The sequence below is a fragment of the Hippoglossus hippoglossus genome, chromosome 11, assembly GCF_009819705.1.
Source record: "Hippoglossus hippoglossus isolate fHipHip1 chromosome 11, fHipHip1.pri, whole genome shotgun sequence".
Classification (NCBI taxonomy): domain Eukaryota; kingdom Metazoa; phylum Chordata; class Actinopteri; order Pleuronectiformes; family Pleuronectidae; genus Hippoglossus; species Hippoglossus hippoglossus.
The window spans coordinates 12,480,903-12,507,823 of record NC_047161.1 but is presented as its reverse complement, the minus strand read 5'-3'; the positions used below and the strand labels follow the sequence as shown (position 1 = coordinate 12,507,823).

The following is a 26,921-nucleotide window of genomic DNA, read 5'->3' as shown; positions in this document are numbered from 1 at the left end:
CAGTTAAAGCGCGGTGTTAGGATGGCGCGCCCATGTCAAAAGGAAGTGTTCGGGAGGGGGGGGGGTGGGAGAGGACTGAGGTATCAGTGCGCGCTGGCGCTCAGTGGGGGCAGGGTGGGGCGCCTAGTGCCACAACAAACCCCCCCACCCCCTCAGCTGAGGTAGACGGCGTTCTACTGTGGAAGCATGGATACACTCAAGCACTTTTTTTTTTTTTTTTTTTTTTTTTCTTTTTTTTTCTGTTTTAAACCACAATCAATATATTTACATTCGGCATGAAGAGACAAATGAAATAAATCGTTTTGGATTCCTTTCCTCTATTCTTACCCCTGGTCAGGGTTCACTCAGTATTTTTTCAGTTGTGTGCCCTTTGCGGCTTCTTTCTCCCTGCGTGAACAACAAACCGAAAACATCACGTTACATTTGTGGGTTACAGAGAAATGTCAGTTTTAAATCATTTATTTTCCTAAAGCGCAAAAACGAAAAAAAAAAAAAAAAAAAAGATTGCGTCTATCAGTGTGACTCCCCCTACCCTCACCATGCAGTGAACGACGTTAACATTGACTCGATGGCCTGGCTACAAGGGCCACTCCGAACTGACAAAGCTTGCTCTATGAAAATAAACCTAGTCGGGCTTGGACTTTGCTTTAAGACGTTACTGTCGAGAAGGCGGCGGTCGGCCTGAACGGAACAGATGACGGAGACACTCGGCTGATTCTGGGGCCGCTACAGAGTGGACCATGGCAGTCCGACCCTGTCGAGTGCACAGCCCTCGCAGGAAGGCGAAAAGGAAATTCTTTGACAAATTAAAGTACCGTTACCAATAACAAAGACAATCCCAAAAAACTAAATGGCATTGCTGCGATTATTTACGGTTGGCATTCATTTGCACGTATCAGTTGTTTTGTAGTTTCTTCAGAAGATGGTGGACCCTCAGGGGAAAAACTGAGGCGATTTTCTCTCGATACTCCTGTCAGCCGCCAGCTGAGGGGGCGCCAACTCTTGCTCCAGCGCTGCTATGTACAAATAGACTTTATGTACAGGGTCATCTTAAGTCACACATACACATGTACAATGCCACCTAAAGCACCAGAGTTGAAAGCAAGGTCAGTTGGCAGCTGACCAAATTTTAAATTTTCTTAAAAAAATAAAAATGTTCAAAGACTATCAGCTTTATAAAGTATACAAAATACCACAAAAGCAAAATAAAAAAAAGAAAGGAACATTTTTCATATATATATAATCATTTTTTCTCTTCTGAGGTACTAGATCCTGAGGTAGTTAAGTAAAATGCATATTAAATTGGTTTTCCTGGGCAGCAGCAGTTCGGCACCGTTTCCCTAAGTGTCAGTCGTGGTGCTGCCCTCACCTCTAAATATATATTCATCTATGTATATAGGTCTATCTATAAAATGCATCCGAATTTATAAAATGCCACTATCATTACAAGGGCAGGACGCCCCAATATAATCCACCCTTTCAGGGGTCCTGTCCTGAAACAAGAATCTTTCCCCTAAACATGGCCCACCCCATCTGAGCCAACCCTCCCCCCAAATAAACCTCTCTGTTGGTCCGACCGGGACCTTGATAGCAATGCCTTTTCCTTTCCACAGAAAACTCATGAGAAAGCTTCATCAACCAATTAAACGCTATCAAAAAAAAAGTGTCAACTAAATCTGAAGTCAACCAAAACATCTTGTCAGGTTTGAAGTACCACACCAAGGAGGTGATAGGAGGGGGATCCTTATTTCATCTTTGTGTTTCTAGTGTAAAATTTAAAAAAAAGATAATTTTTTTGTTTGTTTTTTCTTTTTGTTTTTAAACACCCGTGGGGGGAGGAGGAGAGCGGTCAGGGGTGCGTACACGTGAGGGCAGGTGACGACGTTGGGAGCCCTCAGAAGTACATTCTCACAGAGATGCAGAGAGCCGAGGTGGGGTGGAGGCAAAGAGGCGCACAGTCTCTTTATGAGCCACACTCGAAAGTACGTCAAGCAAAAGACAAGTAGGGGTGGATGTTTCAGTTGGTGATAACCTTCGAACCCCTGAGATGAGCAAAGACGACCCCTTGTCTTCTCCTCCTGGACTCTGCTGCATCTGTCCATCTGTCGAGTCTTCTGGCAGATTCAGTCACCATTCCTCCAGCTCCGCTGGACCTTCACTTCCTGCGGGACGGTGGAGGCTGGGCTCCGGGCGCGGGCTTGGGCTGCTGCTGCCTCCTCACCTGGGTGAGAATCTCCTGAATCTTCCTCTGGGCCAGCTGGACGACATGGAGAGAAAAATGTTCACATGACAACATAATGGAATTAGGGGTCTGTTGAGGATCCCATGACATCCTAACGTGATGCCTTAAGGTTAGTCAATGGTCCAGTTAATTTCTATTAACAGTTTCTGCACGTGCATAAGAACTTGTCTCAGCAAGGAACAAGATTTTGTGACTGGAAGTCTTCTGGTTTCTGTCTCTAGTTTGACTAATCACATTTGGTTTTGGTTGCACACAGATTAACAGACTACGTGGAGAGCAAAATAGGTGGAAGACATTTTCAGAAATGCATCGGTTATCGGCTTCTAAATTTATAGGCATTCACATGCAGAAAGCTGTTGATAGGGATTAGCCTAAAAGTAATCTGGACCTAAAACACAGAAGTATCGCAGTTTGTTGACTCGTGTGACAAAAGAAACTAGTCGGACTGTAAACAATGTACGGCGAACAGAAGACTCAGTCTTGGCCCTGATGGGCTCAGATGCTCTAGTTCACAACTTCTGACCTTGAGTTAAAATAATGAAATAAAAAAAACCTGCTCAATTTTCATAAAATTTTATATTTTTTTTTAGTTCCAATGCATTTCTGGAAAGACCTTTATTCAATGAAAAAGTTTCCTCATCACATGGCACTGGCAAAATCAGATTCAAGGCCTTTTGAGACACATGTAGGTTTTATCTATTAACACTCACCTGGCAGGCAAAGAAGTGTCCGCTAATCTTCACTATGACCTGGTCGTTCTCGTCAGGCGCCTGGTCCCTGGGCACCACCACCTCTGCACACGTCAGGTTCTGCAGGTCATTCACCTGCAGCCACAACAGAGAGTCAGAAATAACCAGCTTAGGAGCGAGGATTTACAGAACGCTGCCACTACCAGAGCTTAATTTTTGTATTTGCTGCAACAAGCTTCCCATCTGTGCTACATTAGCTTTAGAAAAACTAAAGCAGGATAGAGGTTTGTTTAGCTATTGCAGCGATTGTTGAATTGGAACGAGCGCTTACAGTTTTTCCGCCTTTCCCGATGACTCGTCCAGCAGCAAAGGAGGGAACCTTGATGTGAGCCTCCAGCTTCACCTCCTCCTTAGGTCCAAAGAAATTCTCTTCCTTCAGTTTGCCAAAGATGCGACACTGAGCCTGCAGAAGGAAAAGGTCAGAGTAGAGATTACTCGTGCTGCATTTAGGAATTTTCCAGGAGAATATGCCTTAGAACAAAACGGTTTCTGTGCAGCCTGAAAAAGCTGCTTATCCAACAGCTGCTCGCATCAAATTCAATGTGGCTGCGTCCTTTTATTTCTAGCAATAGTATTTTATGTGTGATAGAGCTGTGAAGATACGGCACCTTAAACTGAGCCTCTGGCGGTCCGATGATGATTACCATCCTCAGTTTGGCATCCATTCCTTCGGCAGGGGCAATCTGCACCAGGGCAGACAGCCAGCGTTAAAAACAGAAACCTTCACTTAAGTTTCCAATTCCTATCAGTCAAGTGACAACAGGGAGGACGGCCGCCATCCGCACGTTACCATTAAGATTCACGACGTCACCGGCCCGTCCGTCACTAACCTTAATTGAGGCCCCGGCAAAGTGTGACAGCTGTTTGATGTGTTGGCCCTGTTTTCCGATGATGGCTCCCACTGCAAGCGCAGGGATGAACAGGTGAACCGTCTCAGACTCTGGGTGTCCCTGCTGGGGAGAAACACTTAAGTACTCCGGGACCAGGAAAGGATCTCACACACACAAAAATGCTGCAGAATGCTTGCTCAACTCCAGCCACACACACACGCACCGAAGCTCATGCCCTCCACTTAAAAATTACAGCTCATCAGCACCGGCACATCTGTCCTGCAGCGTGTAGAGGTTGCGTTCAGGAACAATGGGATTTGTTAAGACCATTTTACTCTTACTCATTTCTGATACAAAAAAAAAGAAAAATACTATAAAAAATGTATCACACTGCATGTTTCAAAAACTGAGCAGTTTGTTTTCAAGCGCGCACATCAAACAGTGTTAGATAATAAATTTACAATATTTAGCCTCGGCCCACTTCCATTCCACTCCATACAAAAGCCACAATCTTGAGTTTGCCACATGCATCCATTTAGTAAATTCATCTGGTCGACATTGGCATCTCGATATGAATCTTGTGCTCTCGCCACTCAATGAGAAAATGTCCTAATACTGATGATTATTTTCAAATGCCTTGTTGCAAGCTGCTACAGCGAATCACTTGTGTTAGCAGGGCGTGCAATTGATTTTGGACGTGGGCCAATATTCCAGTCAATGTGTCAGCCTCGGGCACGCCAACAACTTGTGTTGGCTGCTTCCAAACTCTGGAGAAGGGCTCTCGGTGCCAAGGATGTTTTACTCACTCGCCGTTTGAAAAACATGCACTTTGTCAAACAAGCCGCGCGTTTGCCAAGCTACTGTTGCCCTCTGGGGATTGTGTCTCCCCATCTCTCAGGTTAACTGCACGAAAGACTGGAGGTCTGCCGACAAATATCGAAGGTCAACGGGCGGCTGGAGGAGACCCCTGATCCCGCAGCGAGCAGCCACAAGCCGTGCAAAGCACTTTTGGACGGGTGACTTACAGCAAGGGGCTGGCTGCTCGCCGGCGGCATAGAAGCCCAAAACGGCCCCTCGCCACCATAAGGACTGCACTAAAAGAATCAAAAGAAACATGGAACTGAGTTGCTAAAGACTTATTGTTGGCTTTAGTTACACCATCCTGAAACAAGAGTTGAAACACAGCGAGGTTCACGATTAAACACAGCCAGTGCTGGGATTGTACTGCTAGTGTGCGAGGCCAGACGGTCACTTACTCCAAATGATGATCCACCGTGGGCTCCAGGGGGTGGGACACTGGTCATGTTGGAACCCATGCCTGGTGCTCCGCTGGGGAACAGACCCAAAGCATTCAGATTCAAGCCTGGAATCAGGTTGGACTGGAGCTGGAGGGAAAGGAGAACATTTTCATCAAACACAATACACACCAGTGATCCATCATATTTACAAAATGGCATTTCAACCTCATGAGAAATAGAGGGACATGTCCAATTTCAAAGTCAAATCAATAGTGTTGCTCATTTTTTAACTTCTGAATATATAGTCTGTAGGAGCTTGAAGAGACGTCACGCAAATTTGCCTTAAACTACAAAAACTCCGTACTCCCATCTTATCAGAAAGGAACAGCATGTAACACCAACTAATGTTGGTGGTTAGGAGAGGGGTCAAATACTGCAAAGAAGGATCTGGCTTATTACACATACTGAGATCATCTCTAGAGACCAAACCTATTCACATAGTGGGCATTTAAACAGTGAGGGGGAGAACACTGCTCAGAAGATTGATATGAAACACAAGTTTGACCCAAGTGGCAACTCTGGACAAAACTTATTATAATCTACCACTTCGAGAATTCTCTCTCTGAGACTTGCATATCTTGAGTTTGTTTTATCAGCTTCACACTTGTCATGTATATTGTTAAGGAACCAAGGAAGTGCAGTGTCGAATATGGTATTTTCTGGCAATCGCGATACGTTGAATATTAATAAACCGGACTCGTCAAGGAAAGAGACGTCAATCCCAACAGCACGTTCACGACAACGGAAATGACGAAACCGTTTCTCCAGTTGAGTCCAGCAGCCGGTCACATTTACAGTTTCAGAAAGAAAAGCTGCAACCAGCATCGCCACAGACCAAGAAAACAGACCATTCCAAACAGGCAGGTTTAGAACTGGCACTGCACTGGTCACTGCAAATTTACAATGGCTTAAGTTGAAGCCCCAGACGTGCAAACTAAATGTAAAGCTTAGCGATGCTTTTTGTTCTTGTACATTTTGTGTAAACCATTAAGTGTAAACATTTATCATGTCCCCCTAATAAAAACAAAATGCACACTGCCCACTTAATTTTCTAGGAACAGTTTTCCCATTCCCAGAATTCAAAGCAGCCACTGCAGCCTCAATGTCCAAGGCTGAGATTAAGTCTACTCACTGACATTGAGTGTCAAGTAATCATTGCCCCATTTTAAATCACCAATATCCAATAAAAAAAAAGGGTCATTTTTGTATATTGTGTGTGTTTTTTTGACGGCTATTCAAGATATGAAAGTGCTGCTGGCAGCAATATTTTCAGATCACCACTGGATATGGAGACGCTGTAATCAGATTTCTTTCCTAAAATCGTTTTTTGCCCATCTAGTTTCATGAATTTATGAAAAACCTGTCACTGATATTACTTTTGAAACAATGAATGAAACATTCCACTGGAATAGACCATTAGAATTTGAAGATTAATTCACACTTCCCATTTAAAGCATTTGTCCATGTCATTGTTATGTGCTAAAAGTCTTACGTTCATAGCAGCCATGTCGCTGTCGTAGGATTCCCCGACCTTCTTCATCACCTCCTCTTCAGCTCTTGAACATGCTTCTATGGTGCCCTTGACTGTGATGGTCCGCTCTGGGTTGTACAGGGTCAGGTCCTGGAGACTGGACAAAGAAATGCAAGGAGTGAGGGGGCATGAGAGCAACTGTGTCCAGAGTATAAATTGTCAAACCGCAGGAAAATATTTCAACATTAAAAATGCATGTGGCAGTTTTATGAATGGCAAGGACTACAAATAGAATTCCTGGAAAGAGACATCGGCCATGCAGTCTTACGGTGAGATTGTGATCTTGGTCTCTGTGTCCTGCTCGATTTTTTTCAAGTTGCGTCCTTCCTTCCCGATTAGTCTTCCTACAAAGTTGTTGTGTGCAAGGATCTTCAATGGAATCTCCTCAGTGCTGCACAGGGCAGAGAGAATGTCAAGCAACCGAAACTAAACATCCAGCTTAAACCAGCAAACCAGCACTGTAGATTAAAGTTCTTTCATATTCAATGTACAAGCAGTCAAAGTAAAGTTTCTTGGTGAGTAAAGTACATTTTTAAATCATGTGCATGATATTACATACATTACCCTAATTTGACTGGATTGCAAGAGATATAATTACAGGGTATTTTCAGAAAGAGCTTAACAATCACAAGGGAAACCATTACATTGCTGTAAATCTGATTATGTTCTGCAGCAGTGGTATTTGATAAGTTTAAAAAGCTGATAAAAATTGTAAGAACCAAGTTAAGCTAAGGCTCTGATGTCGTTTCTACAAAAACTTACAATTTTGTGTCGATGGCTTCCTTCTGCATGATTTCCATGATGGTTCTGCAGGCGTTCGAACATCCCTCAGGGGTGGAGTGGATCGTGATGGGCTTCTCTGCCGCGCCTGCATTCTCTTTCCTGTGGATGTCAATCCTGGAACAAAGGGAAGATCATTTAGAATTTATATAATGCAGCAGATGACTGGTCCACTCAGAGGAAGTGGCTAAACATAGCTCACTTGCAACGCTCCGTATAATTCCTGACCTCCGTGTACGTACTTTGAGTGGGTCTGTTTGGTGATGTTGCGAATAGTGGCACCCTCCTTGCCGATGATCGCGCCTACAAACTGCGTTGGAACCAGCATGCGCAGTGGGATGTCTGACTGCACTTTGGGCCGCGCGCCCAGACCTGGAGAGCCCGAGCGAGGGGGTCCCCGTGAGTTAAAGCCTCTCCTGCCCCCCGGTGAAGGACCCTCCTGTGCCGCCGTCTCATCTGGGATATAGGACACTTTCAAGGCATAGTTCTCCATCATAGAGCCATTCAGCTTCTCCATCGCCCTGTGGTGCAGAAAGGGATGTCAGAAAAAAAACCTATAAGCGGCTTTTCAAATGTCCAGAAGATTTCTAACGCCCCGGGTGCAAAAAAAATATCTCAGGATGAAAAAGGTGTGACATACACGCATTGACGTAAATGTTGATTTAGTAAGACAATGAGAACCGAGAACTGTCGGTGATAAGGGCCAAAGCCAACACAGGCGATTTCCACAGTGGAATTTATACATGATGTCCTGGCTCCTGCATACTCTACCTGGACACCCCCCCCCCTAAACTGAATGTTCAGGACCTTTTCCTGTTGTGAACAGGACAATCTCCTGCTGCATCCTTAATGTGAATGACAAATCTGGAAAACGGCCAGATATTTTCTGGAGTTCATGTCTGAGTGGGTACAATTTCACACAGGACAACTTTAAGACTGCTACCCACGAAGTAAAAAGCTACAAGTTAACTTGGCTTAAAACTTTCTGTTCACTCTATAAACAAAGCTGGTTTTAAGTCACCACGTCAATGTTGGACTCCATGGAATGGTGACATTAAAACCGAAGCTCAGGTTCCCAGGTTTCACAGGTGATCGGCACAATGACGAAAAGACACCTTCCCCCCCCAGCCTCAGGACACTGGCACACCCCACATGCCGGCCTTACTGGCCTCTGGGATTATGATTTGTCGTGAAATCAACCGAGTATGACTGGAGCCTTCTTCAACCACTCATGCGGAGAGAAACGGTGTAGTACGATTCATGTACACCAGGGGGCACCAGATGGCTAATTTAACCCCCTCCCTCTCCAACATACACACTCTCCAGCCTCCCCATCGTCATTGCATGTCAAATTAAATTAGACTGGTTTTAGGAAGGAGGAAATCAAGTGCATGATGGGAACGCTAGACTAGGGGAGCTGATGGAGTTTCCAATAGAGAGTGATGGGCAGAAAGAAAAACTTGGGCAGATCCATGCCGAAGACGTCATGCCGGATGAGATGGAGGTCAATGATGTGAATACGCTGCATGCATGCTCGTGTGTGTGTGTGTGTGTGTGTGTGTGTGTGTGTGTGTGTGTGTGTGTGTGTGTGTACTCACAGCCTGGCCTGGTCCTTGGCTGCGTATCGAACATTGACGACTGCCGTCTCTGTGTCAGTGTTGACTGTTGGAGCGCACACAGCAGAGTCAGTTCACAAATACACTCCATAACGACGACATGATTTAATTCACCAGCGTGGGTTTCTTTTGCATATAAAACAAATGTACTCAGGAAATTACATTTTTTAAATAAAATCAATTATAACCAGATGGTACAGTTGGGATAAAACACAATTTGAAACCAGTGTGTTTTAGGGTGAGGCTGTGAAAATACATTATGAGCAGCCTTTAACAAAAGACAGTATTTACCTTGTTCACAGCTGTCGACTGCACCATACTGAGCAAGCATACCATCCAAAACCTGAGGGGAAGAGGAAGAGAAGCCATGATTACTCCGAGACTTTGAAAGCTTTGACCGGAGCCTGTTAGTGAGCAGACGCTCATCTGTGGGAACCAGCCCAGCTCCCTGCCAGGACACACTCCATTAATTCTGAACCCCGGAGTTCAATGTGGAGTTACATGGATAAATTTGATGCCTTCTTATAAAAAGCCCGTCTCCCTCAAATTATGACTCAACTCCTCAGGGCACTTTCATGGAGCTCCAGGTGCTGCGTGAGTTTTATAACACTTTAAAATGTCTATTTTAGAAAAGATGGAAGCAAGCGCCTGCATTTTAATTGTTGGGCTTACAAGCAGTCGAATGCATCTCACAATACACGTGCTTACATTTCAAAAAGGAAAGTCACATAAAGCCATGTTGCCTTTGCTAGTTTGACTATTTATTTTTTTGAACATTGCCAAAAATGAAAAAAAAAAATCAATGCATGTTGAAATCCTACTTGTAAAAGGGAAATGATAAAAAATATTATATGCATCCAGAATAAAAGGCCCGCTGAGCTGGCCACCAGCCCAAATCTGGAGCCCAAAGGATTTAAATTCATAGATGTGATCAACTGTGGGTGGAGGGGGGTGGGGGGTTCTAAGCTAAAACCTCTGACCATGCTCAGTCAAAACCCAAGGCCACACCCCCAGGAGCTCAACCCCACTTTCTAGCCAACAAGACTGCGTCCCTGCCCCCCCACTCCACCAATCCACCAACCAAGCAGCCTCCCGCCTCCCTGCCATCGCCGCTCCCCATCATTGGCTGCTTCTGCACCAGTACGAGTTCCCTGAAGCCAAGTGTTTGCTGGCTGCGCCGCCCGTCCATCTGCTGGGCCTGACCAATGGGAATCCAGGCCATTCAGGAAAGGGTGGGGTACATTCCAGCAGGAAGCAGTGACTGGGGGAGGGGTAGGAGTTCATGCTACACATTCTGTGAATCGGCGCACATGGAGGGGAAGGGGAATCAACTCTGGCCCACCCACCCACTACAGCTCGTGAACACGCCACTACACTCGCCACTATTCTCTCCCTCTGAGGCGACACACACACACACACACACACACACACACACACACACACACACACAACACGACCCATTGTCTTATCTACCTGATAAGATACATACAAGGCCTTTGCATCAAAAGATCCCTCTGTTCTTCTCCACCATTCTTCTAACCCTCCCCCCTTCTGAGGGGGAGAAACCTCCATGTCACCTTTTGAGAAAGCGAGCGGCTCCCTCGCCACATACGAGGAACATGGGTGGATCTGGAGCTGCAGTTGAGGGACATGCGTAGGCAAAGCGAGCCCACCATTACAAAACACTGAGCCTTTCTGTGGCCATTTGATCACAGGGAGGGAATTAGCCTGAGTTCTAAAGCCATGTGTTAAACTCACAATTTAGAAATACTCAACAGTGCAGTTCACCAAGAAAATCCTCATTACAGCTTCCATTGTCTTTATGAGCCAGAAAATTGAAGTGAACACTACGAGCACACGCCATCACTACTAACCCTCTGCAGACGGAGGAAGGGAAAAAAAAAAAATCATGTAAATATATTACTGATATGAGATTCCACATGCAGGTCATGCAAGGATCTCAAGTCCAACATGTATATATATATATATATTTTTAAAACACTATAATTTTAACCTTTAAGTTGTCCCAAAAATGTCAATCCAGATAAACATACATATCCCGAGCACAATATTGTGAAGACCCAGGAGTATTAATTTTAACGCTTATCAGAAGCAGAGACACACACACACACACAACTGTTGCTCAACACTCATTCATTTTTCACTAATCAGCCGGTGGCCTTGAAATCTGACCATGTCACAGCACATGTTCCTCTTGATATTATTCATTTTAACATGACATGCTTTTTGCCCATTAACCCTTTAAGGAATACAAAAGCACGAGGACTGCGTTTGAGATTTCACACCAACCTTCAGCGGCAATTTTCTGTTTATGGCCACAGCAGAGACCTGCTATGAGAACGTCCAGTGAAACTGCTGCTTGTGCAACTGAGGAAAGTTTTACATAATCAAATCAAACATCATTTTCTGGAGATTTTTTTTTTCTTTTTCTTTTCCTAATCAGAGAAAAAAAAATTGCAGACGAATCTTTTAGTCTAATATACTGTCCCACGGTTAATCCAAGATCAAGTCAAATAATTCTTGGGATTTAAATGTTTTGCATTTTTGGAACAGATGTGTGTAGAAGTTTAATTTTGGACAAAACAGTTATAGTGTTAGGAGAATTAATATAACTATGGCAACTTAATGGGGAATTTGTGGTGACATCAATGGCCATTTAATTACAAATTAAATGGCAGAAATGTCTTCATTCATTCTTCCTGCTATTTCCTTAACATTTATTACAATTGAATCAACAATTGTCTCAAAACCCAGATATAGGTTTTAAAAGTGTAGCATTAGTTGCAGGAGCAATGTAATGGTGTTAAACTGTGATGATTTTGTCAAGGAAACAGTTTAATGTGCATCTTAAATACAGTTAAATCATTTTATTTCAGGACTTACTGTCTGCATAAGAAAGAAGAAAAATATAACGGGTAAAGTTCTAAATTATTTATTTTCTTGCCCAAAATAAATGTCTTCCATAAACCATACAAAGGACTTGCAGACTTGCACACGCCAGGTCAAACCATTTCTCACATGGATGTTTCACAACCCCTGTTTTTTTATAACCTTCATTTCCACAAGATCTATTTCTAGTGCGACAATACTGTCAAACTCAAATACGCCATAAAAAAAAACCAAGACATTTCAGTCAGAAGATCCAAAAGGATCAAATCACCAAAGTGCTTGAAGGCACGTAACCATCACACGTAGGACTAAGCCTACAAACATCAGGAGATTTGCCTAGTGTCTTCACTTGCAAGTAGGCTATAGCATCAAGACAAGGTCCCTTCATCATTTTTCCAGCATCTTTATTCAGTAAAACCTCGCCGTCTCTCCTGTCTATCTCATGCAACTGTGTAAATTAACTATAAAACTCAACCTTGCAATTGTTAATTCCCAGTGTCAATTCCCAACAATCATTTGTAACTACTGTATTTCTACCCTCTGGTCTGCGCTGCTACCTTCTTGCAACAGATCACCAAGCCAATGTTCGACAGAAACTCCAAAGGGAGGCAAGGTGACTCCATGAAGCCACTAAATGAGCCCAGTTGCCCCACGGTGCCCCGCCCTGGAAGCAGTTAGCAGCCTGTTAGCACTCACCTCCCACTGCATGTGAGGCGGGATGTTCCTGATCTGCAGTTTACAGCTCCTGGAGAGAGAATAAGGGAGGAAGAGGGTGGGGGATGGATGAAGGAGGAGGAAGAGAGAAGAAATTGATGAAGGGAGATGCAAACAGAGGTGGGAGAGAAGGAGAGAGACAGTTAGCAGCAGAAAACACAGGGTACAATGATGCACTTGACAAAACGGCAGGTCCTCATTCCCCATGACGATGTAAAGAGACAGTAGGGTTAAGAAGCTGCAGATATGGCTTCTGCTTGAATCCCATTCCCAACCCAGCAAGCTGCAGGTGCACTGAGGCAACCTGGGTAAAAAAAAAAATGGAGGAAGTGAGGTAGGAGAAGTGGGGAGAGGGGCGATGTAGAATCAGCCCTGGGAGGGCCAAAATTGAGTTGAGGGTGATCAAAATTAAAATTATTAACCAGAAACCATACCACGCCCTTTGCCCCAATTCCCAATTGTGTCACACAGAGTGCGAAGAGCGAGATGGCAAGGAGAGGCAGGGCGGTGAAGCGGGAGAAGAGGCGTCAGGAAGGGAGCAAAAAGGAAGGCGAAAAAAAACAAAAAAAAAGAGGCAAAGATACGCCATCCAAATATCTTGTCTACACACTTCCGAGTCAAGCATGTGCCCCGTAGCATTGCATCATGAGGTTTGAGCCACTGCGAGGCTCGAGTCCACTCTTTTCAACCAAAATAGACACTTATCCAGGAGCATCCAGCTGTTATCAAAACGAGGAGAGAGAGGGGTCGATGGTTTTGGGTGGTGCTGGTGCCAAACAGAGAGCAAAGGGAATCTCTATCACCAGTTACATCACACTTTCGTAAAAAAGATTTTAAAATGTGCATGTTTATACAATAAAGGAAATGGAGCTACAATGGTGCTGCTGTGTTCTCAGTCACAAGAAACAACCAGGACAGAAATACATCCTTTGACGTTGAAGATTCAGAATTTTCTTTAATTTCACGCAGCAGCACGAGTGTAATGGCCGTGTGTGGAGGTCACGCAGACGTTTGAACTTGTGGATCACCGAGTCAGAGTTTCACAAGTGTCGGTCAGCAAAAGGATGTTGTTGAAAAACCAGAGATAAAAAAAAATTTAAGTGGAGAACACACACAGAAACCTAAAAGACCAAAACATACACATGGCTGGGAGCTGAGGCCTCACACACACACACACACACACACACACACACACACACACACACACACACACACACACACACACACACACACACCATGTGGAATCACAACGCCCATTTCCAACCCAGCCTTCTGCTGGTTTTGCACATACGTGATACATATGCAGCATGTGCAGCCAATCCAAGTTAGATCTTCTGGACACCGTTTTCCAGCATGTGTGTAAAAACTTTGAGAATTACGTTACACACACACACACACACATCTCTTGTTCCTTTTCCTCAAGCTTCACTGAGCTGTTAAATGACGTTTACAAATGCAGCTCATCGACTTGAACCAACTGCTCCACTTCTAATGGCCGTTCTGTAATCTGCTGTGTGGTAGATAGCACTTTACAACATGCAGCATTTAGACTCAGTCTTTACCACCAGGAACTCTAATTCAAGAAGAGAAGGCGTACACACAACATTGTCAAGGCAGTAAAACACATGTGCAACAAGGGCCGCAGTAGTGTAAATTCCTCAGCTTAGCCACTACGACCCTGATCTAGCCAACAGCAGGTCAACATATTTACTTGGAGACATTAGGAAAGTAGTTAATTCTAAATTGTTAAGAAAATTCCCAAATAAGTTCCAGGAGGAATTCCAGCCCTTTTCCGGGCCCAGTGTGCCGTTGCCGGCTGATCCGGCCCCTTCTACCCCGCACATTCCGTGTGCTCTGCATTGCGGTGGGAACACCAATGCGAAATGTGAATGTGCAAATGTGCCCGAGCACTTCCAGTCGGATTAACCTATAGGTCTGTGCAGCACACAGAAGAAGTCAACCAGGATGTGGGGTGGGGGTTGGGGAGGTATACATTCCCTGGTCCCAGCCTTTGAATTCATGGTGGGGGGAGTATGTGTGAGAGGGGTGTAGTGCTGGTGTGGTGGGGGGGGACTAGCCCCATTTCAGGCAAGGGTAACAAGGGCCCTCTCTGGCCCATGGGGGGTGGGGCCCTGTTGCCATGGCCACGGACTGACAGGAACATGGTAGTGTGGGGTTAAAAAGTGGGAGGGGGAGCGAGGAGTGACTTGGGTTGGCTCATCATGTGATGGCCAAGAGGAGGCTCCTTATTTACTTTTAAAAATGGACCAACACTCGGTACGTGCACGCCCTTCCCTCGCCGCCCAGCTGAGACCTATGGGCCTGCACCATGGACGCTGTGCACACAAGTGGGTGTGTAGACACGTAAGCAAGCGTGGACATCCATACGAAAAGTCAAGCCCCCCTGTCACTGCACCACACCTGCATTCATATTCATCATTTCTTCAATCGTTCCACAGTGAAAGGCTCTACAGCCACAGCACCATGGACGGCCTGTTACACACGTGATCTGTGCTCAGTGCCCATCCACAGCCTTTGACTATTAAGCATGCAGAGGTTCTGAATGACTGAACTCCAAACTGGTTTCCGCTGCCCCCCTCCTCACAGGCTGTATATATGCACCCAATAGGCTACACTTAGGTTTGGATTAACTGGTTTCGAATTTCCCCAGAGAATTCCACCAAAGACAAATCTTTTTTTTTTTTTACATACATTGTAAAGAAAAAAGCAGAAAAAGTACAAAGTCATTCTGATTTGAGCCTTGCAGGGGGGGTGGGGGGGTGGGGGGTGGGGAGAGTTACGGAGCCTTCGCCTGCAGTCTGAGTTAAACAAGGGGCCACATTCATAATTCTCTGGCTCCTTAAGTCTCCATCCAAATCCCCAGTTTTGCAGCTGGGGCCCCACAGTGAACCCTTGACCCACAATTGTTGCAATAGGAGTCAGGAGCCATTTTTTTTGCAAAACACTCATTCCATCTAAACCATTGTCTCAATTTAGATGCTTTTTTGTGATTGGTAAAAAATATGTAAAAACCACACAAACACTTGAGGCCACCCCTTCTATCGCTATATGCCATTTTCTTTCATACTGTGCACTCGACCAACAGGTATGCGCATGTGTGGATGGTGGTGATTTTTATTTTGTTTAATTTATCCAACAATAAAAGGAGAATATGGCCCTAGAATGTCTAAAATAATGACATTGCTGCATCAGTTGGATTTATGAGGATTTAATTATTGAGTAGAATAAAAAAATAAAGCTAAATTAATATACATTCCATTTTGTGCCTCAGTTGTACCAACAATCCAACATGATTTTGTTAAAGGCTAGGTTGAAAATTTAAATTCCATTGTAAACACTGTCAATTGTAGAAAATGCTAGATAACCTAAACGTAGACACAAATGTAGGATTCACATTCACATATCTGCACAATTTACATGTTTTCACAATATAAAATAAATAAAAGCTCAGGACATTGTCAAGAACACGGGGATGTTAAAATGTTTAAAATCCAGATTTAAATATTTGCAAACAATATATTAAAATATCATCTTTTATAGATAATTACATAAATTAACTGTAAGGTTAAAAAAAAATACAATACATCTATGGACGAGATGTTTTCAATTACATGAACTTTGCCTTAAGTTGTTGAGACGTACAGTAAATTTAGAGGAATGGCCGCTGGATGCAGCAGACGTTCAGCTAATGCAGCAGAGATAATTTCAGTGGACTTTTTAAACCACAGCATCACATTCAGGGGGGCGTACTGAAAAATATTATAATTGAATGTAGACATTTTTGTCATCGCTCCACCGACACGTCACCCTACGCTGTCCAGCAAGCGAAACTGCAGCTGCCCCACCTTGGGCCCGGTCTGCTGCAGCACTTCCCCTTCCTGGGGGGTTCAAAGGTTAAGCCATGGTGACTGGCCGAGCCCCCAGCTGATCTTTGCAGGCTGGAATGCAAAAAGAGGGGCCCCAGTGTGTGTGTGTGTGTGTGTGTGTGTGTGTGTGTGTGTGTGTGTAGCCTATACTCCAAATACTGTTCCCATTGACTATTGCCATGTAGTAAAGGGAGGGCACTTTTTTTTTTTATAAAGTGAGGCTGAAACTCGACTCTGTTGCTGCCATGTCCAACACACTGCAGTGTATAGAACACAGCAACGTCATCAGCCCTGCGTGAATAGGAGTCAATTTGGAGGAAGACATTTTGACGAACGATTCCCAAGTAACCTCACCTGGTTTATTTACACAAGCCGCCATTTTGCCCAGGAAACTACACCAATAGTGGGTCTTCACTGGCAATCAGGTTAAAATAATAATTTTAAAAAAACAAATCACGTAAATGTGCCATAAAAATCCCGTTTTCACATCCCAGCCCCTTAAAAAATATTTTTAGCCACGTGTGATACCTGGACTTGTACCGTGATTCCAGACGTGGCAGCAATTATTAAATTAAAGTTCACAGGAACCGAACAACGGACTTTACGTACCACTTAGACGCCCATCCACCAATTAGAACGCAGCAGCCATTTTCTTTTAATTCAAATAACCGGATTAACCACCACCAAAATGCGCCACATCCAGAAAAACACGCACACTAGTGCTCCTGGATTTTACGCCCTCGCATATTGCGTAAAAATATATATATCGACAGAGCACCTTCAGGGATCCATTCACTTTGAGTGCGTTTGGCTACAGGGGGATCACATTCTGACAACTAAATAATTATTTTTATTATCGTGTTTTTTCCCCCCGTGACTTGGGCCCCAAACCTCCCATTCCAGGCGCGTTTGAGAGTCCATCTCGTGCAACAGCAGCACAATGTGCAGAGGAGGGCGGAAGCGCCGGGCAGGCATGGGGGAGAATGACGGGCTTCTCAAATGGACGACTCCACCATGCACGCCTCAAACACAGCCTGCACTTCTCAGCCTGCACACCCGGCTTTCCTTCGAATCACCCAGAGGTTAAATAACACGTAAATGTTCGTATGGTAATAATAAAAAATTGCACTGTGATGGCCGGGCGACTAAATAACAGGCCTCCAGATAGCACGACGGGTTTTTTTAAGAGCAGCCCCACAAGTCATGGCGAGAGGAGGAGTACAGCACCATACGCCCCTTTCATTTGACCCCCACAGCATTCAGGGAGGGGGGAGGTTAAAAAAGACAAGGAGAAGAAGACACCCTCGTTTAACCATAAATGAAAATACTCAAACCGCTGAATTATTAACTTACGTTCGCATTTACAGCAACACATCTAGAACAAACAGAAACAGAAGATGGCAAACATACAGGGAGAGAGAGAGCGAGGGAGAGAGAGAGAGGAGAGGAAGAAAAGAAAAAAATCTGGAGCTCCCACGAGTTGAACCGAGCTCTTTTAAAATATTATTTATAAATCAACCTACCTTTGACGTTTAGGGACCGAGTGTTCAACTTCCAGAAGTTTCCCATGAAGTTCAACTTTACCTAGAAAATCAAAAAGCAGCCATTTTTAAAAAAATATTCACGAATCCCTTATTGACCTCAGCCCCAAACAGGCCTCCACTCTGTGCTCGTGTAAATGTATCAGAGCTTATTGAGTTTACTACTTGTTTTTACCAAGTGTTGGGTTAAAATTCTGGCAGGGGCTCATGCAGGGTGTTGGGTATTTTACGCACAATACGATATTGAGTTGCATTTTCCCACGAGGACGCAAATGAGCCAAGCAGGAGCTCAAATCCTTAAAAAAAAAAACTTGCGAGTTTCTGTGCAATTGTACGCGTCGTGTGTGGACACAATAAACTTTGGGGAGAAAGAGAAGAAAATAGGGGGGGAAAAAACAAATAGTCGTGGGGCCCAGTTTAGTTGGCCTACATTTGATCAACACAATTAAACCACCTGGTGTGTCAGCATGGGCGAAATGGCTCCACAATGTAGCGTCTCGCTGTGGCCACTGGAGCAGGCCTTGTGGGCTACTTTCACAAGAGTGCGAGTTCAATTTGAAACGGGTAAAAAAGGGGGCAGAGAGCCCGTGCTTCTATATCCGTGCCAAAGTGGACTTATGTGTGCTAGAGCCCCACTACGAGGCTCAGTCCACAGCGTCCACAGACCGCCTGTGCGCCCCACTGTCCTATACACACACACACACCACACACACACACACACACACAACATGCACCAGGAAAGCCCTGCTACTCTCATCCTCACGCCTGCTTTGTGTGTTTACTCCACCATTTTCCCTCGTGTGAAAAAAATGAACGATGGGGTGAGTTATTCACTCGAGCTCCTTCTGAGCGCGGTGTCAAAAGGCCAAGTAAAGGTTGTGTGAGAGAAAAGAGACGCTTGGATACACTCCCCCCCACACCCCACCCCCCCAACCCTGCATGCGTTTCTCACAAGGGCCCTTAACTAAATGGCCATATTCACACAAATTGCACCGCACCGTGCGTCTTACCAAATAGTACTTTTAAAAACATTTTTGGAACCCGAAAATAAAATTCTCCTCACCTGAAAGAACATCGATGGCCTTCATTGCAGCCTTCTCGTCCGGGCAATCCACAAACGCATAGCCAGTTTTGACAAGAAACGGACCACTGTGCGGAATCTTCCACTGCTCGAAGATACTTTCCAAGTCCTCCTCGGTCGCTTCTGCGCTCACGTTGCCAATGTATAGCTTATTCATGTTCTGCGTCGGGGAGGGCAGTCTTTTTTCCTTTTTTACGCCGAGGGAGAGATAGTAGTTGTTCGCTCGTCGCTCGCGGACGTGCACTGTTTTGGAGTAGCCCTTAAATCGCCTTTACTACTACGGAGTGGCCGTGGCGTGCTTCCCGGTCCGTTCAAGCCACAGATAGATTTAAACTGGCAGCCTCACACAGTGCGTGGTGCGCTCCCTTCGCCCCTCTCGTCCGCTATCTATCGCGCAAATAAATAAAACGCTCAATTATTAATCTCCAAACGGCGGCGGGCTGGGTAGGGAAAAATAAAGGAGGGGAAACTACTTTGCGCGTCTTCCTCCAAAACCCCTTCTTTCTTTTTTTTTTGGCAAAGAGACAGAGAATGTCACACACACGGTAAGGCTGGTGCCCGCCTCTGAGTCCAGAGCCTGGAATAAGAAGAAGAAGAAGAAGCAGCAGGAGAAGGGGGGAGAGAGAGAGAGAGAGAGAGGGAGGGAGAGAGAGAGAGAGAGAGCGAGAAAAAAATCCGCTGCTATTCCGGCTTTTTTGAATGAGCCACGTGTTCAAACTACAAATCAGCCCACACGTGAGGAATCCCAATTGCTCAATTAAGTGTTTGGGATTGGGGAAAATTGCACGGGAATCTGGGGTGGGGACAGCACAGGAGGGGAGTGGAGAGAGAGCAAAAAAAGAAAGGAGGGGAAGAGTGGATTGGCGTTGGGAAAAATCCTGGCGAGCTCTGTGCGTAAAGGGATTCCGTGAGAACCCAGTGTATCTTTACTAGAATCACATTCGTGTGCCTTTCTCTGCAAGACCCTCCACTCTCATTGGTCGGTTGAGGAATTGCTAAAAAAAAAAATGGTAGTGAGTGCGCGCACGCCCACAGCAAGGGGGAGACGCTGATATTGCGGGGGTTTGTGCGCACGGCTGCGTAAAGTGCGCTGTAGGAGGAAAAAAAGGGAGGGGGTGGGGCCATTCATAAATGATGTTGCGCTATGTTGTTAAATTGCACGGAGGACACATTTTAATTTGGCCTGTGTTGATGATAGAGAGGGCCCAGTGCCGTGCCGTGCTGTGCTGGTTGGCCCCTTGCTCAATCCGGGACTGACACGTACACCGCTGTCCACATGACGGCGTCCATCTTCTCCAACTAGAGTGGAGCCATGCCCTTCCCCGATCCACGACTCAAAGTCCACGAGCAGGCCCGACTTGCCCATTATCGCACGGAACACAGCTAAGGGTTGAGGTGGGGGTGGGTGTCGAGATTGGAGCCGCCTCGCCACTTTAGTTCTGTCCCAACTTTCAGGACGCAGGAAGCAGCGGCCATGTGGGCCCTGCGCACATGGCGAAGCCTGCACTGCTACACCGCTGGTATGGATTTGCATTTACCAGACATGGGAGGGGTCTCCCAAGCCGAAAGTGGCCCACCGTGTCTGTCCCATGTTTAAAAAAAAAAAAAGGAAAAAAAAAGGGGGACAGCCCCAGTGGTATCACGTGTGCAATGGAGAAATATTACACAACTGCAAATCAGAGGTTTTGTAAACCATTGTCAAAGGCCTGTGGTTCAGGCGCAGGTCACTGTGCAGTGCAGAGAAGCCCAGTGGCTGCATGGTTCAATCTTCACCTGTTGATGGAGTAAAGGTCAATAAGCTGTGGGAGCACAACTTGTTCATGTGCAGGGACCCCAACAAGCTAATGTACACACAGGCTCATCAATACACAAAATCCTACTTTAGATAAGTTCAAATTCAGTAATATCATTAAAGCCCCTGATCTGTGTTTGTACTTTTCTTTTCTCACTCACCTCTGGAAAATGTGCAGTTGCTTATATTCCTGCACTTATCACTACATCCTTGCATGTTACACAGCGTACTGGAAAATACATAGTTTTTAGAATTGTATTTGACTTTCTTTTATATTAACCTATTTTTTACTTTGCTTTATTTAGATTTAACTGCTGTGCTAATTGCACCACTGAGCTGACCTGTTCTTCTCGTCCATCACCTTTTCATCGTTGACCCTGTGTTAAGCTGCACATGACAAATAAAACCTGAGATGTGAAACAAGATAAAAGTTAATGATATGTGTAACTCAGTTTAAATGCTAATGTCACAGATACTGGCAACATTCTAGCCAATCTCTGTTCGCCTGATCAAACCTATCGTGTTTTATTTTTGTGTATGTTAGATAATTATTGAAATACACTCCCTTGTGGTATTCAAATTGTTTTCCCTTTCGATCTGGTCAAACAAATCCCACCTGTTACATGTGTAAAATGATTTGCTTTACATCATCACTTACTGTCTACAATGCCTACTCCTATAATTATGAGATGCGAGTTGTTGAATGAGTTATGAGGAGCAGAGAGGGGGCGTGACAATGTAAACGATGACAGTTACATTGCAATAATGGTTATTTCCTTGAGAAGACGCATATTTTTTATGGCGGCAGCCTATACCTGTATAAGCCTATGTGCAATCTCATTTAGAGACGTGAGTTAAAGTGTGTTTTATAAGGAACTGTGTGGTAAAAGTGACTTCAGGTGGGTGTAACCTGCACAGGGAGCTGACATGATGTGTCCCTGCAGGCTCTGCAGACCCGAGATGTGCACGCTGGTGTAAAAAGCAGGTTACAAAGGCAGTGTTGGTTCAATGGGACCTTCAGCCAGTGACCAGCCGAGTGTGTGTGGGGGTGGGGAGGGTGGGGGTTTGCTCCTCCACTGCTGAACAAACACACCGAGCCCACTCATTGGTCGGGCTCGCCGTCCAATCACAGGCCCGCAGCCCCGCTCCGTACTACCGCTGCTGGTCTCGGCCTCAGCGCGCTCATTCATTGGCTCCGCGGCTCCTCTATTCTATATGAATCAGCGCGCCAAGCGTGCGTTTGTTTCTCCCCACGCTTCCTGTGCGGGGCTTTGTCACGAGACGTAAAGATGTTAACGAAACACGAGCCTGCGGGCGGATCCGCCGCCGCTCTCACAACCAGGCTCAACTTCTCAGGGAGTTCCAGGGGCTGTGTTTACATCCATGGGAGGCTCTTATAAATAAACTCACTGGAGAGGGAATAAAAAGAAAAACATTTAAACGCCCACTTCGAGCTCACTAATCGTAACTTTTAATCGTCTTGTTATTTGTTTTGTTTAAAGTTTAAACACCTGAAACGTGTCTTTAACTTCTTCCCCAGTGCCCAGCTCCATAGATTCCTCACTGTATGGAGCTGGATCAGGCACCGCAGCTTCCTGATGGGGCATTTAGGCTCGTACAATTTTTTCCAACCCCAGTTTATTTGACTTCAACGATTTCCACTGCGGGGCGCGCACGCACACACACACGCAGGGAAGCTCGCAGCGCCATGCGGGATAGATGGCGTGCTCGTGGACGTATAGAGACAGCGGTCATGTGAGCACGCTCGCCTGGCTCTGTCGGTTTAGATGAGCTGATGCATGGCTGCAGCCTGCGTGTGTGTGTGTGTGTGTGTGTGTGCGAGGCTGCAGGAGAAGAAGTGAATGTATCGCTGAGGAATGTACAGAAAGTCTCCCCGCCTCCCCCACCCCCCCCTCACTCCCACCAGTTTGCAGGACTCCCTCCTCGCCGTGGACAAATTCCATAGGGGGACAAACTGACCTAAAGTTTCAGAGCTGGCTGCATCCTTATAATGTTGTAGTAGTGGGGGGAAGATTTTCTGCGGTTGATGTCGGTGCAGAAACGACAGAATCGATCTTGTGAAAGCCAGAGGATATTTCTAAAGAGGAAGGAGGGGGGAGGAGAGGGGCCGAGGCAGATTGTTTAAGTAAAAAAAACCCCAAAAAACTGCAGTTTATAGCCCAAAACTTTGACCAAGATCTTAGTCTGCGTCGCCATGCGCAAGGCTCCTTTTTCCTTTAATCACAAACCATGTAGGCTCCACTGAGTCAAGGGATTCTGTTCTGCGGTGAGATTCCTTCTATATTCCTTTGTTTTCAAATCGTGTCTTTAGGTGATTTTTTTGGGAACCCATAACATTTGTTTTCCTTCCACTTGAGTGGTGGTAACCATCACTGGCTGGCCGCCTCGGACACAGCCAGGGAGGACTGTGCTGTGCGCCATGTTGAGGAGAAGCTGGAGCTCCCACTGCAGCATTAACTCTTGCAAACCGTTACGAGCTTAATGCAATTATCTTTATCTATTTTTTTAAAGGGGTCCAGACACACTTTTTCTTTTTCATGCCCACTGCTTGACCACAAGCTCCAAATCTGTTCTTTTTTCCCCCTTCTCCACACATTCTCCTGTGGGATGACACCCAGCATCTCATTAGAAAATGGCGGTTTGTGCCCCCTCAAAACACAAGGAACATTTCTTTTTGGTTTCTATCACTGCAACAAAAAGAAAAACGGGTTAATGCTCTCAGGCAAATATTTATGGATAAAAGGCAAATGTATTCCAGTTTGTGTGTGTTGTATTTTAAAGAGAGAATTACCAGTAAAGAAGATGTTGCTTTTTTTTTGTTTTCTCGTCACTTTACAACCTTTTCCCCCCCAAAACTAAAAAAGTTAAATCCTTGAAATGACCATAAACACGTTTATTCAATTTAAATCAGCTGTAGTAGAGATGACTATTTAAATTTGAAGGTAGACATTTTCGTAAAAGAAATAATTAGCCCCTTGTTTTCTTAAAATGTGCTATTTATAGCAGCTAGTCACATTTTAACTATCATATTGCTTTGTTTCCCACGTTTACTTGTATTTATTCATGAAATATTTGGTTTATTTAATTCCACTCTGCACAGTCTGTATTTTACACGCTGCATGGTGTGCACAGGGAACAGCTCGGAATTCTCATTTGTTTTATTTTTTAATATTTCAGCTTAATTGTAGTTTATTACAATAATCTTGTGTGGATTTCTGTATTTTTTGTGATCTTGAGATGGGTGCATTTTTACTGTCGTGGAGCTTGATCAATTATTTCTACGCCACATGTGCATGCAGTGTTTAAGTCTCGCGGAAGTGTCTGTTTCAGACTCTTGTCACACACTGTACTATCTGCATGGCCATGTTTTAGCATGGAGCCCTGTCTCTCTTGTGGGACAACAACCCCTCTGGCTGCTGCTGTTTACTGCTCTCAGCACCTTGATTGATTAGATTCACTGTGTGACTTGTGTTGGGAACATTTCTGCCCCCTTAAAAAGAAAAGAGTGGAGAGAAACATGATTTGCAAGTTTTCACACTTGACATTTTGCCATTAGATTGTGTTTATTGTGAAAATAAAGTGCACAATTTGTTGAATCTCAAATGGAGCGTGTGGCTTTTTTCTTTATTCAAGTGGAAAAAAGGTTTTTGCATATCCTTGTTAAAATGTTGCTGTTATTTATTTAATACAGACATGAAGGAAAAGTGCTGGAGGTAATTATTTGTCAACTTGAGGCTCACAGTTATCAATTTCATTAAAGAAATACAAATGATTTAATGTGGAAAGAAGAGGGTGTTTGAACCAGCAACCTTTTTAAAGTTGTTATGACATGAGGACCTAACTTTTCTGCCGCCTGTGGATTGTCACTTGTATTAAACTCAAGAGATGTACATATAAAAATAACATTGATTACAAGCTTCAAATTGTTTCATAGTTGCTCATAAAATATTTTATTATGTTTGGACAAATGTGCCAACAATTAAAAAGTAATAAACACACATTGCTGGCCCAGTAATGAGGTGTTATTTTTTCTGATTTGGGCAGAAATAAAGAGCAACTTGAATTTAACCTCTGAAAATGACATTTTCATAAAACATATTCAGTTCAGTAATATCAAAAACTGTAGATGAACCCAAATTACAGTGATAAAAAGGGTCAGGTGATATTTCTCTCAGACAAATGCATCATAAAGACCTGCGGCTGGTAAATAAGATAAACAGCATGTGCTGGTCACATATCAAACTGATGTTAATGGTGGTTATTCCAAGTGGACCCACATGTTTATTGCTCAGACGAGAAGAATGCAGAGGTTGGGGAATTCTATTCCCCCCCCAGTCATCCTGTGTTCAGACCATATAGAATACATGCACATGCTGTTTCCTGTTAACCTTCAGACCTTGTCCTGTACGTTAGCCGCCCGCCCTCCCACTTTTATTCTGCTCACAGAGTTAAAGCTGCAGCTTTCACAGACCTTGGGTGTGTTCGCTCAACAAAGTTTTATAACTCTTTGACCTCTACAGGGAAACGTATGATACATTTAATGGAGAAATGAGAAAAGATGGTGGTGGTATATTTTAACGTCAGGACGCACTGCATGTGTTTTGCTTCCAGAGTGTAACAATGATTAGACGTTTTTCATGGTTCCTCCAGTCAACTAGTTGACACTGTTCCTGATATTGTCCTTTCTCTGAAGAGGACAATAATGTACATGTATCTGTCTTTCTGAATATCTGAGTCCAAGCTCCCCGGGTGAGTTATCACTGCAGGGGATCTCAGCAGTATGAATACCCTTTCTGTCCCCTACTGGTCAACCTACTGGTGGATAGCCTCGGCCATGACACCCGTGTCATTGTGCAATTTCAATAAAGAGAAAGATAATTTGCGTGTTTAACGGCGCAACCTCACGTCCAACCATAAATCAGCATTTCCTTCGGCATGTGCACCTGTTCTTTACAGTGGAAACTGCTGAGAAGAAGCTGCAATACACTTCATATCAGGGGACAATAAATTAAATATTAAGAGTTTATTTATTTCATTGCACAAACCCACACAGGCAAAATGTGTATGAGCGAGTGAAGTTAACTCAATGTTAAAATCGAAAGGTGAAAAGGAGCAGAAAGGTAAACTGTAGACATGCGAGTGTGGCTTTAAGCGTCTTTAATGAAAAGGACCTCATACTTTGACCCCTTTATCCTTCCAGCTAGTGGCTACCTTGGAACCGCAGGAATTATCTTGGAGTCAGTGTGAATGGAGGCATAACTCTGAGGGGCCCCACGACATGTCAGCAGTGATTATTAACCCCATTTGAATGGAGTGCCTTAGTACTGGGGTTAAGGTCTATAGATAAAGAACCCTCCACATATACTTATCAGCCAATCAGTTTTAAGATCACAAGATGTTTAACTAAAGCTTATATATTTGGGAGAGATAATGACTTTGACTCACTGTTGATGCGACCCTGCAAGGTTTCGTTAAATGACAGGCGAGTGTCCTACGCAGAATAAAGCTGGCTTTACTCTGTTGCATTGTAATAATGTAAGTCACACGTTTGTTACTTTAAATAAGGACATTTTCCTGTATTGACTTTGTTGAGGTGAACTAAATGATAAAGTCACATTACAGTCTTTAGAAGGCACCGCGATCCTAAATGTGAGCACAATAAAACTCTTACTGCCATTTCTGTATTTGCAAACAGAGAAGTAAACCTAAAGTGAGAGAATACTCAAAACCTTTTTTTCCTTACATGTGAACTTTGTATCTTACGCAATAGAAGCAGCGCAATAAAAGCCTGAAGTCCTTCTTTACATGTTTCCATCCGTGTAGCCTGAAAGCGATGGTTTTTAGAGTGGCTCCTGATTGACCACTTTTAGATTTGTGTGAACATCTTAGCGCTAGTCTCATTCTGTGAAAGTCTCCCCGATTGTTTTCC

The 26,921-nt window shown here is 44.4% G+C and overlaps 1 protein-coding gene across 4 annotated transcripts; it reads right to left on the bottom strand.

The window, feature by feature from the left end:
• Nucleotides 1–242: 242 nt before the first annotated feature.
• igf2bp3 (insulin-like growth factor 2 mRNA binding protein 3) lies at nt 243–21,028 on the bottom strand. Of its 4 annotated transcripts, none has more exons than XM_034600224.1 (16): nt 19,162–21,028; nt 18,081–18,141; nt 12,653–12,701; nt 9,338–9,389; nt 9,029–9,092; nt 7,673–7,951; nt 7,413–7,547; nt 6,919–7,041; nt 6,612–6,747; nt 5,078–5,206; nt 4,847–4,915; nt 3,822–3,944; nt 3,600–3,674; nt 3,263–3,394; nt 2,953–3,066; nt 243–2,257 (listed from the first exon to the last, which is right to left on the bottom strand). In XM_034600224.1, exons 1-16 carry the CDS (start codon nt 19,334–19,336, stop codon nt 2,156–2,158), a joined length of 1,818 nt encoding a protein of 605 aa, XP_034456115.1. In that variant the 5' UTR covers nt 19,337–21,028; the 3' UTR covers nt 243–2,155. The 4 variants fall into 4 exon arrangements, with proteins under 4 accessions (XP_034456115.1, XP_034456116.1, XP_034456118.1 ...); XM_034600225.1 differs by having other exon boundaries at nt 3,822–3,941; nt 19,162–19,977; XM_034600227.1 differs by lacking the exon at nt 4,847–4,915 and having other exon boundaries at nt 3,822–3,941; nt 19,162–20,687.
• Between the last annotated feature and the right edge of the window lie 5,893 nt (nt 21,029–26,921).